The sequence below is a fragment of the Stegostoma tigrinum genome, chromosome 20 (genome assembly GCF_030684315.1).
Source record: "Stegostoma tigrinum isolate sSteTig4 chromosome 20, sSteTig4.hap1, whole genome shotgun sequence".
In the NCBI taxonomy this organism is placed as follows: Eukaryota; Metazoa; Chordata; class Chondrichthyes; order Orectolobiformes; family Stegostomatidae; genus Stegostoma; species Stegostoma tigrinum.
The window spans coordinates 39,116,150-39,135,033 of record NC_081373.1 but is presented as its reverse complement, the minus strand read 5'-3'; the positions used below and the strand labels follow the sequence as shown (position 1 = coordinate 39,135,033).

At 45.8% G+C, this 18,884-nt stretch overlaps 1 protein-coding gene across 1 annotated transcript in view; it reads left to right on the top strand.

Annotated features, from left to right (window-relative positions):
- The window catches only part of LOC125462080 (cilia- and flagella-associated protein 46), a 216,794-nt gene that overhangs the window by 66,714 nt on the left and 131,196 nt on the right, over positions 1–18,884 (top strand). Inside the window, exons 20-24 of the mRNA XM_048551592.2 lie at positions 180–329; positions 5,054–5,161; positions 6,908–7,089; positions 11,048–11,179; positions 12,512–12,677. Of these exons, the coding sequence (XP_048407549.2) occupies positions 180–329; positions 5,054–5,161; positions 6,908–7,089; positions 11,048–11,179; positions 12,512–12,677 (738 nt within the window). The remainder of the gene's footprint in view (positions 1–179; positions 330–5,053; positions 5,162–6,907; positions 7,090–11,047; positions 11,180–12,511; positions 12,678–18,884) is intronic.

Here is an 18,884-nt window from a genome sequence, read left to right as displayed (position 1 = left end):
AAAAATAAAAAGATGGGATCTTTACAGATATTGTTCTGTTTTTTAGTTCAACCAACACATCGGGTTGATTGATTCATATTCAATAAATAAAAATTATTTAATGTTTATTTGCTCAATGTATTTTAAGATTATTTATAATAGGAATAGAATGATGTATAGTACTTCTATTTGGACTATAGATCTGTGAATATATACTGAATGTTACAAATGGAAATGAACCCTCTGGTGTTGTTCCCATTTCTGTGAGACGTCAGATCGTTGTTACATGGGTCAAAGTAAAACAGCTTCTTCAGCAACAAATAGGACCAAATCTTGGAATGGATGATGAGGTAAAGTGTTAATGTAATTGTTTCATCCTCTCTGAATACGTTTCTGCAGCTGTGCTTTGGCTGGGGTGACAAAACCACTCAAGGCTGCAGTAAGGAAATCCAGTCGACTTTGCAGGGACTTAACAAGGGGTTGGCAGTTAAATGTCTAAACAGTTGGTAAAGAAACAGAAATATAATTTGAGTGTGAAGATTGGTGATGTGGAAGATAAACGAAAGAGCTGGAAATTTTCAACAGGAATGGTAGCATCTATGGAGAGGGAAACAGAGGTCTGAAATTTTGGCTTTGTGCACATCGCGTTATGTTTCTGGAGGGTTTCTTGCCACAAGGCCAAGCAAATTTCTTCAATGTATCCTACCAAACTCACCTCATTGCATATCCTGCTCATGTTATGTCCCTCATGCCTGATTCTATCCCCATCATACCATGTGCTGTTCCCAAATCAACTCAACACTTGGCATATATATGCTAAAAGACCAGAATCCTTTGCACCAGTACCACCTTTAAAAGACTGTAGTGTGCCTGGATAGTTGTTGGCAATCTTACATTGCCCCTCGCCAATAACCTAATGGCACAGCAGCCACAAATTCACACTGCTCATGGGACAGGACTCATGGCTTTCACTCGCTCACACGTAAAACCGCATTCTCTCACTGTGTTCAACCACAATGCCGCACTATTTATCTGTTCTTAGCTGCATTCCATCAGGCTCTCTCAAGAAGCCGTCACTACTCTGTACCCAGTGCCAACGGAAAACGCAACTCATTATTGTCCAGTAGGGGAACATTGTCTGATCACTTGCTGTTGTATAATTCTAATTTCAGGATTCTATTTACAGTGACTAAAAGTGAACATAAACAAAATGAATAAACCATTAAACCATCAGAAAATGGAACAAGGCTAGGCTGTTTGGCCCCTTGAACCTTTTTCACTATTCAATATAATCATGGTTCTTCCAGTATCATATCCACTTTCCTGCCCTTTTCCCACAGCCCTTGATTCTCCACTGATCAGGAAACTATCTGTCTCAGCCTCAAATATACACCAGGACTCTGCCCCCACAGCTGTCTGTGGTACAAGAGTTTAAAAGACTCTCAACCCTCTGAGAGAAGAAATTCGACTTCATCTCAATTCTTCAGGTCCTACACAGCTCCATATGTGGAAAGGTCCTCTCAGTATTTACCCTTCAAACCCTTTCAGAATCCTATTTGTTTCCCATGTCACTGTCCCTATCACTGCATCTGCTTTCTAAGCAGACGACTGTGGCCAAGACCCTGGTCTATGCCCATGACGGATGTTACTGGGATTCCCTGACTGACAGCGCCCTTTCCTTTGGCTGCACTGTAGACTTGCACTCCATTTAAGGTATGGCCGTTTGATTAGTTAAACCTGCAGTATGTATGCCATGCAGGGAGCTGGCATATTTTTGGAGTTTGACTGACATCTCGGTTGTGCTATTCAGCAAGATAGTCTACCACCCCTCCCCCAACGGAACCCAAATGGCAAGTGTCAGAAGCATCCTGTGTGCATGTCTGCACTAAAGAGCATGTGCTGATAGTCTTTAGCTCTGGCTGAAGCTCCAGTACACCAACAGGCAAGGCCACGCCTGGATGTTTGAGCATGCAATAGGCACTAAGTGAGCAAGTGAGAAGAGAACAAGTGAGCAATCCTGATATACACACTGACAGAACTGTGGATGCCGTAAATCAGAAACAAAAACAAAAATTTCTGGGAAAAAAGGGTGATTCAACCCAAAATGTTAATTCTGATTTCTCTCCACAGATGCTGCCAGACCTGCTGAGCTTTTCTGTTTTAGTCCTGACATACACGCTGGTTTGATTCTTAAGCTGGGTCCCTGTCACTATACTCAAAGTGCCCTTGTAGCAGCCTCTCAATGCTGGTTGCCAATGCTCCTTACAATGCAAGTCTGTGTATGTTACGTGGTCTGCACTTGGATTGAAGAGATGCCATAATGGTCATGAGAGATTGGCAAATGTCAGCTGCCAAAGACCGTGCATGAGACCTGAGGTTGATGTCCTTGGATTATGCCTGGAGGTGCTGTTTGATGCTAATCGACATGGAAACTCTTAGCAACCAATGGCGAGTTGGAGTCACCATGTACCTCTCTGACTTCCATGCCAAGAATCCTTGACTTCTGTTTTGTTTGGTCAGATAGGAAGCTGAACATTAATGAAGTTAGTAGTTGTTTTACTAAGGTTTTTAACTGCCGATAATTCTTTTTAATTGACAACGAGAGAGAAACCTGCCTCATTGCTCAGCAAAATGTATAAAAGATACATCGAGTTATTCCAAATGCCACTGGACAGGTCATCTGATTTTTGCCACAAATCTTATCACAGCCAATGCCACTCAGACCCCTTTAAGATTCCATCCACAGTAAATGTGGGTCCTTGAGCAGAATGCACTGGTGACTTGATTTGACGTGATTGTGAATATTGTTTTTCTGTTTGCGGTGTTGATTTGATTTGTTGTTGACGCATGTATCTAAGCATGGTGAAAAGTTTTGTTTTGCGAGTCATACAGGCATATCATAACATACAAGGACATACAGATCACAGGGTGCCTAGACAGAGCAAGGCATACAAGAGTTAGGGTTAGGATTAGGGTTTGCCCCTCTGATGCTGCCTGGCTTGCTGTGTTCCTCCAGCTCCACACTGTTATCTTATACAGTGTTACTCTTGCCCAGGAGGTGCACGAAACCAAGATGTAACATTAGATTTGATAGTAAGTAGTTCCACTCAGCAGTCCAATAACAGCAGGGAAGAAGCTGTTCTTGAATCTGTTAGTACACATGTTTGAGCTTCTGTTTCTTCTGCCTGATGGAAGAGGTTAGAAGAGAGGATTACCAGGTTGGGAGAAATCTTTGATGTTGTTGACAGCCTTTCCATGGCAGTGAGAGGTGAGGATGGAGTCCATGGATGGGAGGTTGGCTTGTGTGATGGTCTGGACTGCGCACGCAGCTTTCTGTAGTTTCTTACAGTACCGAGCAGAACAGTTGCCATATCAAGCCGTCATGCACCCAGATAGAATGGTTTCTGTGCATCTGTAAAAGTTGTTAGGGATCCTGAAGGACATGCCAAATTCCCTAAGCCTCCTGATGAAGAAGAAGCATTGTTGTGCCTTCTTGACCGCTGCATCTACGTGGGAAATCCAGGACAGATTGTTGGTGATTGTCACTCTGAGGAACCTGACACTATCGACCATCTCCACCTCAGCACCATTGATGTAGATGGGGGTATGTCCTCTTCTTTTCTTCCTGAAGCCAATGATCAGTTCTTTAGTTTTGCTGACATTGAGGGAGAGATTGTTATTTTTGCACCACAACACCAAGCTTTCTATCTCCTTCCTGTATTCTGACCTGTCATTGTTTAATATCCAGTCTTCAATGGTGGTGTCATGAACAAACTTGTACATGACGTTTGTACAGAGTTTGGACACGCGTTTGTTAGTGTTCAGAGAGTACAGTAAGGTGCTCAGTATGCATGTTGTCATCAGAGAAGGAGGTCATTTCTACTTGGCGTTAGGAAAACATGAGAGGCATATGTGAATTGACATCAGAAACTGAGGGGTATGATACTTCTTCTTGTCAAATATTTCACATACAAAACTGGTAGTGGTACAGCCAAAAGAATGTCTAAACATTATTGCTTTGTTCCTTCAAGAGTACCCACAACACATCTTTCTTGCAAGACTCATTGCATTAAAATAAATGCCATTCAGCTTTACCATGCATCAACTTGACTATTCACAGTCTTCTAGACTGACTTGATTCTTCTTCTGTACCTTTCTGTGTGTAACCACCTGCTCTGCCTCCACTCTGTATCATAAGAACACAGGAATTTGGAGAAGAGTAGGCAATTCAGCCCCTTGAGCTCACTCAGCAATTTAATGTGATTGTGGCTGATCTCATGCTGGCCTCAACTTCATTTTCGTGTCTGGTCCCCATAACTCTTCAACCCGTTGCTAATCACAAATCTCTCGCCTCCTTAAATTTATTCAATGTACTGACAACTACCAAACTTTGGGGTAGTAAATTCCAAAGATTCACAATCCTTTGTGAGAATTAATTCCTCCTCATCTTTGTTTCAAATCTGCTACCTCTTATCTGTGACCTCTTGTTTTAGATAGGTATCCCAATCCCCTGCCAAATTATTTTCAACTTCCGACCAATATTACATTTTTATTTCTTTTATATTATAAATTTCTGATTTATTTTCCATACTAAATCTGCAGACTTATGCACGTATATTTGAGTGAAAAGCCATTACACTAAAAAATTTAAATTATGCCTGCTTTCCATCCTATCTCAGACCTTCAATTTTGCTTTCCTCCTGTTTGCTGATTTTGCTCTTGCTCAAAATCTGTCATATCTGTAGAATTTTTCAATTCTCCCAACAGATTGTGAATCTGAAACATTAACTGTTTCTTCCTGCACAAATGCTTCCTCATGTTCTACTGTTTCCAGCATTTTTTAGATAATTGACAGTAGAAGTGATTTCAGTAGCGATCCACAAATTACTTCTGTATTGCTTTTTATTCTCTGAGCTTGTTGTTCTCAATTATTGCAAACATTTGGTAGATTTGTTTCACTATCACATCAGGAAAATAAGAGCAGCGTTCCACTTAAGGTATCAGATTTTTGGTTCTTCTGTTTGTTTTTGGTCATATGCTATATGCATTTTAAACTATTCATTGTCTTTTACAGCAGAGTAAAGATAGCCAGGCTCCAATGATCCAGGCTCTTGTTGCTCTGGAGATGTATTCTTGTAACAACAGCAACTTGATGAAATTTACTGTTCCCAGTCTTCATGAGGTAAGAAATTGCCATTGTCCGAATCATTATGAAGGAAATTTTAAAAATTAACATTTATGATTTTGTCACATTGCCCCTGTATTTTCCATGCTATGAGTGTTCCATTTGACTACTCTTTGTGAAAACTAACTGAACCATGCTGTGGTTGCAAGACGAGTCTGAGACTGGAATTTCTGTGTTGAGTGACTTACCTCCTGACCCATCCTGAAGTTTGTCCACAACGTACAGGCATAAGTCAGAGATTGGGTAGGGTGTGGAATACTTTCTATTTGCCTGGATTAATGCAGTTTCAATGAACTCTCTAGAAGCTCCACACCACCCAGGGCAAAGCAATCTATTTTTCAAAAGAACTTAGCAACCACCTTAAAAATTCCGCCCACTATAGCTACTGATAAGGCTGTTGCATTTTATTTTCTGTGTTTTTGTTTGTGGACTGAAATGTGTAAAAAAAGGATTGTTTTAAAACCAAGGAAAGAATTGCTGCATTTGAAAACACAAATCGCTAAAACTCATTGTGCACAGTGTTTATAATGCTGCTCTGTTCAAGCAGTGGCGATATATCTGTTTGTAGATGACCCAGGACCAGGGATGTTTGACAGAGTGAGATTTGGCTGGCAACAAGTAGCTGATTGTCTTGTGCAGTTGTATCTTGTCCATGGATGCTAGATGTCATCAGCCTGATGACAACTCTCTGATTAGTTCAGGGACAGCTGAACAATACAGTGAAGAACCTTCGGACCTCTGGAGGGACAGGTCGTGTGTCTCACTCACTGCAGTAAAAAGGCCTGAAGAAAGCCAGTTATAGTCCACTCCCCACCAGCTTGCTTTAAGCTCTTGTCCTTAACCAGTAATTGAGAGACTTTGAGATTAGTGTACCAATCACCATGTGCCTCCTGCAAGGAAGTGATGGAAATTAAAGAAAAGAGATTGAACAACAAAGTCCTGGAAAGCTAAAACGATCATTTCAATGAACCCTGCTGACTGTTGGTGTTATGTTTCTATTTTTTCTTTTAACTTGTAAAACCAAAGTCTTTTTCTTATTTGTGTCTGTTTGTACGTGTGTTTAGGGGTTTTAAAAAACAGGTTAAAGTTTTAATTAGTAGATAATTGTTGATAATTCATAGCTCTTTACTTGTGATTAAAATTTACGTATGTGGAATAAATACTAGTTCTTGTTAAGTACAGGGACCTGGCCAATGTTTGCTGCTAACATTTTTCCAACAACAGGTAAGTCAGTGTTTTACGTATTTTGACTAGTTCATTAAATTTTGTGGAAACCCTGTGAGTAGTGGGCCTTGAGAGTCAATGCACTTTGCCAAGTGTGTCATAATATTACAAAGTGAAGGAAGTGTATTTGCATTGCAGCAGCTTTGTCAACACTCCTTCAACAATACCTCCCAAACTCCTCCAACGTTCACCACCAAAGGGACAAGTGAATGGGGAGTACCAACAGGCTTCTCTCCAAGTTACCTGTCACCTTAATTGGCAGATATATTACTGTCACTTCACTGAGACTGTACCAAAAACCTGCAACTAATCCCTCATAGAATTGTGCATGCAGCTACTCATCCAAAAAAAATCCAGCAAACCACTGACTATCTTGGCTCCAAACTTGGTAACTTTTGGCTGGGTCACTGATAGATTTCAGCAGCAGGCTTAACCTGGCTACACTTGCTGTGATCATTCCCTGAGGAATTCTCTAGTCATTATTTTTAGGTTACTTAATACCTATCCTCACGTTTTCAGTTGGAGAAACAAATATTAGACTGTACCTGGTCCGATCAACTGCTGCAGCTAGAAGTATGGATACGTTTGATGCAACTTGCTAATCAGAATAACGATGATTCATTACTAATGCGATGTGCCCAGAAAGCATTTGAATTGAATATAAGTACTGCTTCAAGCACTGATTCCAAAATGTATGAAAAGTGAGTATAATGTCATTTAATGCAACTTAAAATTACTTCATTTCTGTCAAATGGGTAAATAACTTTGCTCATTATTATCTTGGACTGGAAAAAAAAACAAGTTTAATTTTACTTCGACATTCAGAATAAGTGCAGACTTTGTGGTGTAGCGTTTTTTGATTTTCCTCTTTTTTAATAGAGGGCTGACACAAAATTCAGTGGGCCAAACCCTGCTGAAGCAGATGACCCATGGCATTCATCGAAAGGAAATTTCTTGCACCCTTCAATGTAGCAGGACAATGGTTTATTTGATACTTTAGTAAACAAAAACAACGACTTGTATTTTTGTCATGTTTTAATGTAAAGTCCTGAGATACATTACAAGAAGTAATGTAAAACAGAATTTGACACGTAGAGATATAGCGCAGAATATCAGAGTTTGGTCACAGAGGTAGGTGTAAGGAGTGTCTTAGTAGATGAGAGAGAGGTGAAGAGGCTTAGGCAGGGAATTTCAGAGCTCAGGGCCTTGACAGCTGAATGCATAGCCACTAGTGTTGAAGCAAATAAATCAGGGATACTCAAGCAGCTAAACTTAATGGATAAAGGGAGGTTTGTGAAGTGATTTAGGTAGGGAGGGGTGAGGTCACAAAGGGATTTGAAGTTAGAGGAAATGTTTAGATTTGGGGAGTTTTTCCAGTGGGAAGCAAGATATGTCAGCATTCATTGGGGTGCTAGATGAATGGGACATATTGCAAGCAAGGCCATATGCATGACTGTCATGTGTATCGTAGAATGTGGGACTGTGAGCAGGTGTGCACTGGAAATATTAAGTATATAAGGAACATAAATATGGATGAGGATTTCAGGAGCAGATGAAACGAAACAGGGGCAGAGTTGGGTTACATTACAAAAGTGGGAAAATGCAGGCATAATAATGATTTCATTACATACTCGGAAGCTCAACGTCAAATACGGCACTAAGGTGATGAAAGGACTGGTTATGTTAGACTTGTTGTACTGTAATGTGACAGCAATAATTAATTGTCTCAGAGTTAAGTTAGGCAGATCCCTAGATAGCAGCATCCATGATACACTTGAAGTTTGCAACAAGTTTGAAATGAAGAAAGTTGGATTTCATATTGTTGCTTTTAAATATAAATAAGGAAAAAAATGTGGGAATGAAAGCTGAGCGAGTTGAAGCGACCTGAGAAGATTAATAGAAATGCAGTGGCAGATGTTAAGGGGATTTTGCAGAATACAGAGAATGAATATATTCCTGTCTTAAAGAAAAGAAACTAAAATGGGAACCACCATATTCAATAACTAAACACTTCAGGAAAAGCAACAGACTTCAGGAAAAGAAGAGAACTGTGCAAAGGTGAGTGGCTGGTCAGAACATTAGAAGTGACAGAGAAGGACTAAAAGGTTCATCAGGAGAAAAGAATTAAAATATGTAAGGAAGCTAACTAGGAATGTAGAAACAGATAACAAGAGTTTCGAGAGGTATATAAAAAGCTGAAGGGTAGATCTTAGTCCTCTAGAGAATAAGAATGTGGATTAACAGTAGAAAAAAAGGAAATGGTGGGTGAAAACATTCCAGTCATTGCTGTAAATCAGGAGGTGGAAGGAAGAGAGAAAATTGGCAAAATTATGTCACGAGGGAAGTAATATATGGCAAACTAATGGAGCTGCAGGCTGACAAGATTTCAGTTCTAGATGGACTTCATCCTTTACACTAAATGCAGATTGCTACTGAGGTAGTAGATACATTGGTGTTAATTTTCCAGTATCCCCTAGATTCAGGAAAGGTTCCATCAGATTGTAAAGTTGCAAATATAACCTTGATATCATGAAAGGAGGGGGGCAGAAAGTAGGAAACTAAAGGCCAGCTAGCTTGGCATCTGTTGTGGGGTGGGTTTCAAACTGATCATTAAAGAGATCATAGCTGTGTACCTTAAGAGTCAGTGTAGTTTCATTAAAAGGTTATCATATTTAACCAATTTGTTGGAGTTCTTTGAAGAAGTAACATATGCTGTGGATAAAGGAGAGCCTGGATTTCCAGAAGCACTTAAGATGTCACTTCAAAGGCTTTTGTAAAAAATAAAAGTTCTTGGTGTTGGGGTGTAATATATTAACCTGGATAAAAGATTAACTGGCTGGCAGAAAACAGAGTATGCAAGGATGGATCTTTGTCTGATTGGCAGGTTGTGACACGTGGAGCCCTGCAGGAGTTTGTGCTGTGGCTCCAACTGTTTTACACAATTCACATGGATGAGGAGGGGATGGCTGAGTCATATAATTGGAAGACTATTAGTCGAGAAACTTAGCGAATGTTTGAATCCTGCCATATGACAGATGGTGGAATGTGAATTCAATAAAAAAAAATCTGGAATTATAAATCTACTGAAGACTATGAAACCATTATCAATTGTTGGAAAAACTCTCAAATGTCTTTTAGGGAAGTAAATCTGCCATCTCATCCTCACCTGGTCCAGTATACATGTGACTCCAGAGCCACAGCAATGTGGTTGATTCTCAACTGCCCTCTGAAATGGCCTAGCAAGGCATTCAGTTGTATCAATCACTCCAAAGTTTCAACAAAGAAATGAAAATGGAAAGACCACCTGACATCGATCTAGACACCAGAAATGGATCTGTCAGACACTAGAAAGTCCTCCTTAGTAACATCTGGGAGTTAGTGCCAAAATTGAAAGAGAGGTCCTTCAGACTAGTCAAGCAACAGCCTGACATAGTTGTACTCAGGGAATCATACCTAACAGACAATGTCACACATACCATCCTCATCATTCCTAGATACGTCCTGTCCCACCAACAGGACAGACCCAGCAGTGGTAGTGGCATGGTAGGTTACAGTCAGGAAGGAGTTGTCCTGGGAGTCCTTAACACTGACTCCGGACCCCATGAAATTTCATGGTGTCAGGTAGAATATTATCAAGGAAAACCTTCTCGTTATTACTACGTACAGTCCTCCCATAGCTGATGAATTAGATATCCTCCATGTTAAACAACTTGGAGGAGGCACTGAGGGTGGTAAGGGTGCAGAATGTGCTCTGGAATTTTCGAAGCCCACTATCAAGGGTACCTCAGCAGCAGTGCTACTGATCGAGCTGGTCAGGTCATAAAGGACACAGCTGCTCGGATTGGGCCTATGGCGGGTGGTGAGGGAACTAACGAGGGAAAAACATACTTGACCTCATCCTTACCAATCTGCCAGCAGCTGATGCATCTGTCTATGACAGTATCAGTAGGAGTGACCACCGCATGGTCTTTATGGAGACTCAGGTCCCATCTTCACATTTGAGAGTAACTTCCATCACATTGCGTGACATCATCACTGTGCTAAATGGGATTGACTTTGAACAGGTCTTGCAACTGAAGACTGGGCATTCATGAGATAAAAAATGAGGTGTCAACACAAAATAGGAATACCACAGTCCAAAATAATGTTAGTTTACACATGTATAATAATTACACCTTGCTGTACCTTACCATAACTCTCTTGGGTTCTCCTTTGTTACTAACTATTAAGCTGAGAAATTGGGAAGCCACTGTTCATTTCGAGTGGTACTTTGTTGCATGCAGAATGAAAACATTTTCATTGGAGTCTCAGAAATGAATTTAAACAATGAATCCAGTGAGAGGTTCTTTGCAGAAGATGATATGTGTCATCCAGCTGTCAACTTCCATGTTTACATGTTCTGGAGAAAATGCATTAATGTGTTACGCACTGTTTGTTGTTTATGTCACAGAATGACTTTGCCTTGAATAAATGAAAAGCTGAGTGAACCCAGCAGGATTTAAATCAGACTCTTTTGTCTTGAGTGTCCCACTGAGCAAATGAACTCACCCAACTTGTGAAATTGCAATGCTCTTTAATTGAAGCAAAGGTTTTTGATAAATAGCCATTGAGTATATTTACATGAATTAACAAGTACAGTTTTCTTTGTCTTGTTTACAGGCATAATTACAAGGTTCAACAAGAATTGCTGAGTGTTGCTGCTAGTATTAAAGGGCAGAGCATGATGAAAAATGCAGCTGGAGACAGCGAAATGCGCATCTCTGCTATCAGAACATTTGAATTGAGTGCAAGGTGATTTTATTTCCGCTTTGTATCATAGTGCCTACAGATTTTCATTACAAAGTTGACAATTTTCTAAATATTTGAAAGATTCCCTTGGAATGTTTTGAAATATTCCTGGGTGGCCATAATGGCATTAATCATTTTTAGTTCCACATAACATCAGAAATGATGGGAAGAATTTATATAGTCAAATTAAGAAGGGAGAGATCGGAGTACAAATGGGGGCTAAATGCAATATAAATATGAACCTGGCATGTCAAAAACCTTTCAGAGATAGTAGGAACTGCAGATGCTGGAGAATCTGAGATGCCAAGGTGTAGAACTGGATAAACACAGCAGGCGAAGCAGCATCAGAGGAGTAGGAAAGCTGATGTTTTGGGCCTTGACCCTTCTTCAGAAATGCACATTTCTGAAGAAATTTCTAGGCCCAAAATGTCAGCCTTCCTGCTCCTCTGATGCTGCTTGGCCTGCTGTGCTCATCCAGTTCTACACCTTGGTATGTCAAGAACCTGACATTCTCAGCTCACTTCCAGTGTTTGCTGTGCTGGATAGATAGCAAGAAGGAACCCTGAGATAGTTCCTCTTCATCCTTACCACATTGGTTAGTGTTCAGTTTATAATGATATGTCACCCATATCACCTACATATCCTTGTTAAGTATTTGTCTTCCTTTATCCCCCAGTATGTCTAAGTCCAACATTTGAGGTGAAGGGAGCCCCCAGTGCACTTGGCCCTTTTGACCTGGAAGGCTTGGTTCGTCATTCCTGGGGGGTTTTTGTGTCTAGAGGGCCCAAGCCTGTTGCGACTGACCTGCGCAGGCACAGGCTCACTTCCCCCCTTGGCTTGTACTTCTTTAAGCAGTGACAGTGCAGGCATGGGGGAGGGTAAAGAGACTGAACCCCTTTGGTGTATTCTGAGCAGAAGTTACTGAGCATCCGGTGTGTGGGCAGCCCTCTCTCTGGATTCTTGCTGGTACCAATCTAGTCTTGCTAAAAGCAGAAGTGAGGTTGAGGTTCATCGACCCTCTCTTGCATCATAACTGATGTTGGCTAGAGTGGGTCTGTGTGTATATCTAGTAGGTTCTGAGCATGCTTGGCATACAATCATCCAGACACACACACACACACACACACACACACACAGACATGCATGCACGGCACACTCGCATACACGAGACATGCACGCATGCCCCTCTCTTCGGCAGATATGCCACGTTTTTAAGCCACTATCAGTGTTGAAGAAGGTTCACTGGGACACGCAACATTAATTTGCCTTCTCTCTCCGGCTACTGCCAAACCTGCTGAGAAAATGTTTAGTATCTGACCTTATTCTTTGTTACAGTTTTGGAGAAAAAGCAGGAAATTTGAAGCTGGTAATGAGTTCAGCGAAACACTTTTGGAATTGCTGCTTGTGTTTGATACCATCTCCTCTTGAAAGAGCTGTACTTGAAGAGCCCGTTAAGTATTTACTAAAGGCAATTCAAAATACATATACCAAGAACAAAAAGGTAAAAATGGTTACAATAATTTCTGCTGCTACTAACTTTAAGCATTTAGTTCTTAACATAAGAAACATTGAGAAGCTAAATGAGAAGAGACATACAGGACTCTACTTAGCCTAGTTGAGTGACACCAAAAGCTCTGGTCAGGCAGGTAGCCTTAATTGAAGAATTTTAAGCTATGTTAGAGTTGGGCATTGAGGAAGGAGTTTTGAGAAGATTTGTAGCTCAGGTTGAGGTTCTGGATGTGAGTTTGCTCGCTGAGCTGCAATGTTCATTTTCAGACGTTTCGTAACCTTTTTTTATTTGAAAAAATATACTTTATTCATAGAATGTACAAAAAAAAACATTTATACACCTACCCAGTCATGCAAGCCACTCCGGGTTACCCAGGGGGTACGTACACCAACTAAAGGAAAAAACAAAAGAGAGAGAAAAAAAAACAAAGCAAAGAAACCGCCCCGGCAGTCGTCACCCCACACAGTCCCAGTTGACCCCCTGACCAGTTGGGGAAGGCGCCAGCTGGGCCCAGTTACCAGATAGGGCCCTTTTTTCTATTCTGGATGAGGGGTTTCATACGGTGGTCTTTCCCCACAGTGCCTTGGCGGTGGCTGCCCCAAGCTTTAGCGCGTCCCTCAGCACGTAGTCCTGGACCTTGCAGTGCGCCAGTCTGCAACACTCGGTCGGGGTCAGTTCTTTCAGCTGGCAGACCAGCAAGTTGCGGGCAGACCAAAGAGCATCTTTCACCTCATTGATGGTCCTCCAGGCGCAGTTGATGTTGGTCTCGGTGTGCGTCCCCGGAAACAGCCCGTAAAGCACGGAGTCCCGCGTCACGGAGCTGCTCGGGACGAACCTCGACAAATACCACTGCATCCGCCTCCAGACCTCCTGCGCACAGGCACACTCCAGAAGGAGGTGATCGACGGTCTCGTCCCCCCCGCAGCCACCTCGAGGGCAGCGTGCAGTGGTGCAGAGATTCCGGGCATGCATAAAAGATCTCACTGGCAGAGCCCCTCTCACCGCCAGCCAAGCAATGTCCTTGTGCTTGTTTGAAAGTTCTGGCGATGAGGCATTCTGCCAAACGACTTTGGCAGTCTGCGTGGGGAACCACACAACGGGATCCACCCTCTCCTTTTCCCGAAGGGTCCCGAGGATACTACGTGCTGACCACTGCCTGACGGCCTTGTGGTCAAAGGTGTTTCCCTTCAAAAATTCCTCCATGAACGACAGGTGGTACGGGACGGTCCAACTACTCGGAGCGTTCCGCGGCAACGAGGCCAGGCCCATCCTTTGCAACACCAGGGACAGGTAGAACCTCAGTAAGTAGTGACACTTGGTGTTTGCGTACTGAGGATCTACGCACAGCTTGATGCAGCCGCACACCAAAGGTAGCCGTCAGGGCGAGGGTGGCGTTCGGAACACCCTTTCCCCCATTTCCCAGGTCTTGGTACATGGTGTCCCTGCGGACTGGTCCATCCTCGACCCCTAAATGAAGTGGAAGATGGCCCGGGTGACCGCAGCGGCGCAGGTCCAGGGTATAGGCCAGGCCTGCGCCACATACAACAGTACCGAAAGCCCCTCGCACCTGACAACCAGGTTCTTATCCGCGATGGAGAGGGACCGGAGCGTCCACCTGCCCAGCTTCTGCTTCAGTTTGGTGATACGCTCCTCCCAAGTCTTAGTGCACGCCCCAGCTCCACCGAACCAAACACCCAGCACCTTCAGGTAGTCTGTCCTGACGGTGAAGGGGATGAAGGAGCGGTCGTCCCAGTTCCCGAAGAACATGACCTCGCTCTTACCCCGATTGACTTTGGCACCCGAGGCCAGTTCAAACTGGCTGCAGATGTCCAATAGTCTACTCACCGACCGACGATCGGTGCAGAAGACGGCGACATCGTCCATGTACAGGGAGGTCTTGACCTGAAGGCCTCCGCTGCCTGGGATAGTCACGCCCTTCAGGCTCAAGTCCTTCCTGATGGATGTGGCGAAGGGCTCCACACAGCACACGAACAAGGCAGGAGAGAGTGGGCAGCCCTGCCTGACTCCAGATCTAACAGGAAAACTGTCTGATTCCCACCCGTTGACTGAGACTGCGCTAACGATGTTGGCGTAGAGCAGCCGGATCCAATTGCGGATGCCCTCCCCGAACCCCAATTTGGAGAGGACGTCCCTCACGTAAGCATGAGAGACCCTGTCGAAGGCCTTCTCCTGGTCCAGGCTGACGGGGCAGGTGTCCACCCGCCTGTCCTGTACGTAGGCGATCGTATCCCTGATGAGCGCGAGGCTCTCAGCGATCTTCCTGCCCGACACAGCACAGGTTTAGTCAGGGTGAATCACTGACTCCAGGACAGACCTGACCCAGTTGGCAATGACCTTGGCCAGGATTTTGTAGTCCACGTTCAAAAGTGAAATAGGACGCCAATTCTTAATTTCTTCCCTCTCCCCCTTCCTCTTGTAAATGAGGGTGATGATGCCCTTCCTCATGGACTTGCACATTTCCCCTGCCCAAAGCGCACTATCGTACACCTCCAGCAGGTCCTGGCCGACCAGGCCCCACAGAGCGGAATACAGCTCGACCGGTAAGCCGTCGCTTCCGGGAGTCCTATTCCTCTGCAAGGACTTGAGGGCTCTGGCCAGCTCATCAAGGGATATCGGCCGGTCCAGCCACTTCCTCGTGCCGTCGTCTAAGACCTCCGTGATAGACGACAGGGACGACTCGGAGGCCGTGCTGTCCGTGGGCTTCGTGTCGTACAGTCCAGCATAGAAGGATCTGCTGATCCTCAAAATGTCGGGCCGAAACGATGTCACCGAGCCGTCATCCTCCTTCAGCCGGCTAAGCACAGAGCTCTCTTTGTGCACCTTCTGAAAGAAGAAACACGAGCACGTCTCGTCCTGCTCCACGGAGCGGACCCTGGACCGGAAGATTATCCTGGAGGCCTCCACGGTGAAGAGCGAGGTTTGCTTGCCCCTCACCTCGCGGAGGTCCTCCGTGACATCGACCCCCATCAACTGCAGAAGGAGCAGGTTCTGCACCCTTTTCTGGAGTCGCAACAGCTTTCCCCGCCTCTCTCTTGCCTTCTGAACACCCTTGAGGACAAAGAACCTCTTGATGTTCTCCTTCACCGTCTCCCACCAGTCACCTGGAGACTCGAAGAGGGGTTTCACGGTTCTCCAACCGGCGTACTCCCTCTTAAGCTCCTCGACGTTCTCTGGGGTCAACAGAGTCGTGTTGAGCTTCCACGTCCCCTTGCCGGCCGGCTGGTTGTCCTGTAAGTGACAGTCGGCCAGCAGGAGGCAGTGGTCAGAGAAGAACACCGGCTCGACGCAGGTGGACCTGACCGAGAACGTCCGTGACACAAACAGGAAGTCTATCCTTGAGCGGATAGACCCGTCTGGCCGCGACCAGGTGTACCTCTGCTGCGCTCCGTCAGCAGGGGTGCTGAAGATGTCGAGCAGTTTGGCGTCCTTCACCGTGCCTATCAGGAATCTGGACGTGACGTCCAGTTGACTCCCCACGCTGGATCTTCCATCTGCATCAACGATGCAGTTGAAGTCTCCCCCTAGGATGACGGGCCTGGACGTAGCCAGCAGGGGTGGAAGCCGCTGCAGGACGGCCAACCGCTCACTCCGTACTGCTGGGGCACACACTTTGATCAGCCTCAGGGGAGCATTCCTATAGGTGATGTCAGCCACTAGGAGGCGCCCCCCCACCACCTCCTGAACTTGAGAGATGGTGAAGTTGCGCCCCCGCAGCAGAATAGCCAGGCCCGAGGAGCGACAGTCGTTACCCCCCGACCAGATCGAAGGCCCACAGGTCCAGGCGCCGGACCATTTCCCGTACCTGCCGAGGTGCAGTATCCGACACTCCTGCTGAAACAGGAGGTCTGCCTTGATGGTGGTCAGGTAGGCCAACGTGGACACACATCTCGCGGTTGACTTGACGCTGCGCACATTAATGCTCGCAACGCGTACCCCCGTTGTGGGCAGTGACCGCAGTACCCTCCCCAAGTCCAAGGTCCAGCCCCTCCATCTGTCTCTTCATGCCCATTGCCCGGGCTAACTGCTGGACGCTCTCCGGGCTCAGGAAACCGTCTGTGCTGCCTTCCGGGTGGCATCCCCCCGTCAGGGGTGCGGAGGCAGGAGGGTCCGGCTCCGGTTCAGGCTGGGGACACGCTGTTTCCTCCTTCCTGCCTGGAAGTTCCGGGGGGGCCCTCCAGTGCTCCAGCGGCACTTGACTGGGTGTCAGAGGGAGCCTCAGGACGCCTCCCGTCACCTGGAAGCGGGGTGCTGCTTTTCTTCCCCCTCGAGACCTTTAACTTCTGCTTCGGGTGGGCCCTCTCTGAATCCTCCTCGTCAGAGGAACTCTTATAGCCCCGCTGTAGCTGCCTCTTCCCGCCTGATGGTTGCGGTTCCTGGGCCCGTCGACGCACCTTCCTCCTCGCTTTCCGGACTGTTGTCCACTCCCCTGGGTCGCCTGTCGCCGCCTCCATTGGCTCCGGGTTGTCGGGGGGAATTGGAGCCTGCAGGGGTGCTTTGCTGGCCTCGGGCCCATGCTGCAGGGCTGGGCTCTCCTGCACGGCCTGGCCCTCCTGCACATTAGTGGGGTCCTTGCTGGGCCCTGGTGCTTTCCTCTCCTCCGGGGGCGCTGGCCCTGCATTTCCCCTGCCGGCGACCTGGGCGTAGGTGGTACCCCGCCGCGGGCATGTCCTATAGAAGTGGCCCGCTTCCCCGCAAAGGTTGCAGCTTTTCTCTTGTGGGCAATCCTTTGCAAGGTGTCCCTCCTCCCTGCAGTTCCTGCAAATGGTGGCTTTGCAGTTGGCTGCCATGTGACCTGACCTACCACAGGCATGGCAGACTTTAGGTTGCCCTGCATAGGTCAGGTAGCCCCTGCTCCCGCCGATCGCGAAGCTGGACGGTGGGTGTGCGACATTCCCGTCTGCGCCCATCCTCAGCGTCACCTTGACCTGCCTCTTACTGGTCCAGATGCCAAAGGGGTCCATGATGTCAGTTAGGTCCCCTTCCACCTTCGTGTACCTTCCAAGGAAGGTCAGGACATCAACTGCTGGCACATGCGGGTTGTACATGTGTACAGTCACCATACGGCTCCTCTGCGCTGGCATCACAAACAGTGGGACAGCGGTCAATACAGAGAGGGGGCCCTCACCTCCTTTCTCCTTGAAAACCTCCAGGAAGCGCTCGCAAAGCTTGGCACTCCTGAAGGTCAGTCGTAAAAACCACCTCCAGGGAAATCCTGCAGGCAGTAAATGTCCGCAGCAGCGAACCCACAACAGTCCAACAGGACCCTCTTCACGAAGAAGGTGCGGTCCACAGGTGCACCTTCATCCACCTTCCTTACAGAAACACGGATGGTGTTTCGGACCCCCTGACCTGGGGCACGAGCATTTGCCGCAGCCATCGTTGCAGGCTGGCTGCTCCCCTGAACCAGTGTTAGGCCGAAGCCAGCGTTAAGATCCACTGGTCGCAAGGGTGCACAGCCAACCTGACGTCCTCCTTTCACCTCCAAGATAGCGCACTCCTCCTCTCGGTCCACAAGAGAGTGGGTCTTTATTGCGTTCGAGATGTAAGCTAGTTCACTGAGCTTGCCGGTTTGTTCCAGATGTTTTGTCACCATTCTAGGTAACATCATCAGTGAGCCTCCGGCAAAGCGCTGGTGTTATGTCCTGCTTTCTATTTATCTGGTTAGGTTTCCTTGGGTTGGTGATGTCATTTCCTGTGTTGGTGATGTCATTTCCTGTTCTTTTTCACAGGGGATGGTAGATTGATTTGGAGCTAATGTGTTTGTTGATGGAGTTCCGGTTGGAATGCCATGCTTCTAGGAATTCTTGTGCGTGTCTCTGTGTGGCTTGTCCTAGGATGGATGTGTTGTCCCAATCAAAGTGGTGTCCTTCCTCATCTGTATGTAAGGATACGAGTGATAGTGGGTCATGTTGTTTTGTGGCTAGTTGATGTTCATGTATCCTGGTGGCTAGCTTTCTGCCAGTTTGTCCAATGTAGTGTTTGTCACAGTTCTTGCAAGGTATTTTGTAGATGACATTCGTTTCATTTGTTGTCTGTATAGGGTCTTTTAAGTTCATTAGCTGCTGTGTTGGTGGGTTTGTGGACTACCCTGATGCCAAGAGGTCCGAGTAGTCTGGCAGTCATTTTGGAAATGTCTTTGATGTAGGGGAGAGTGGTTATGGTTTCTGAGCCCGTTTT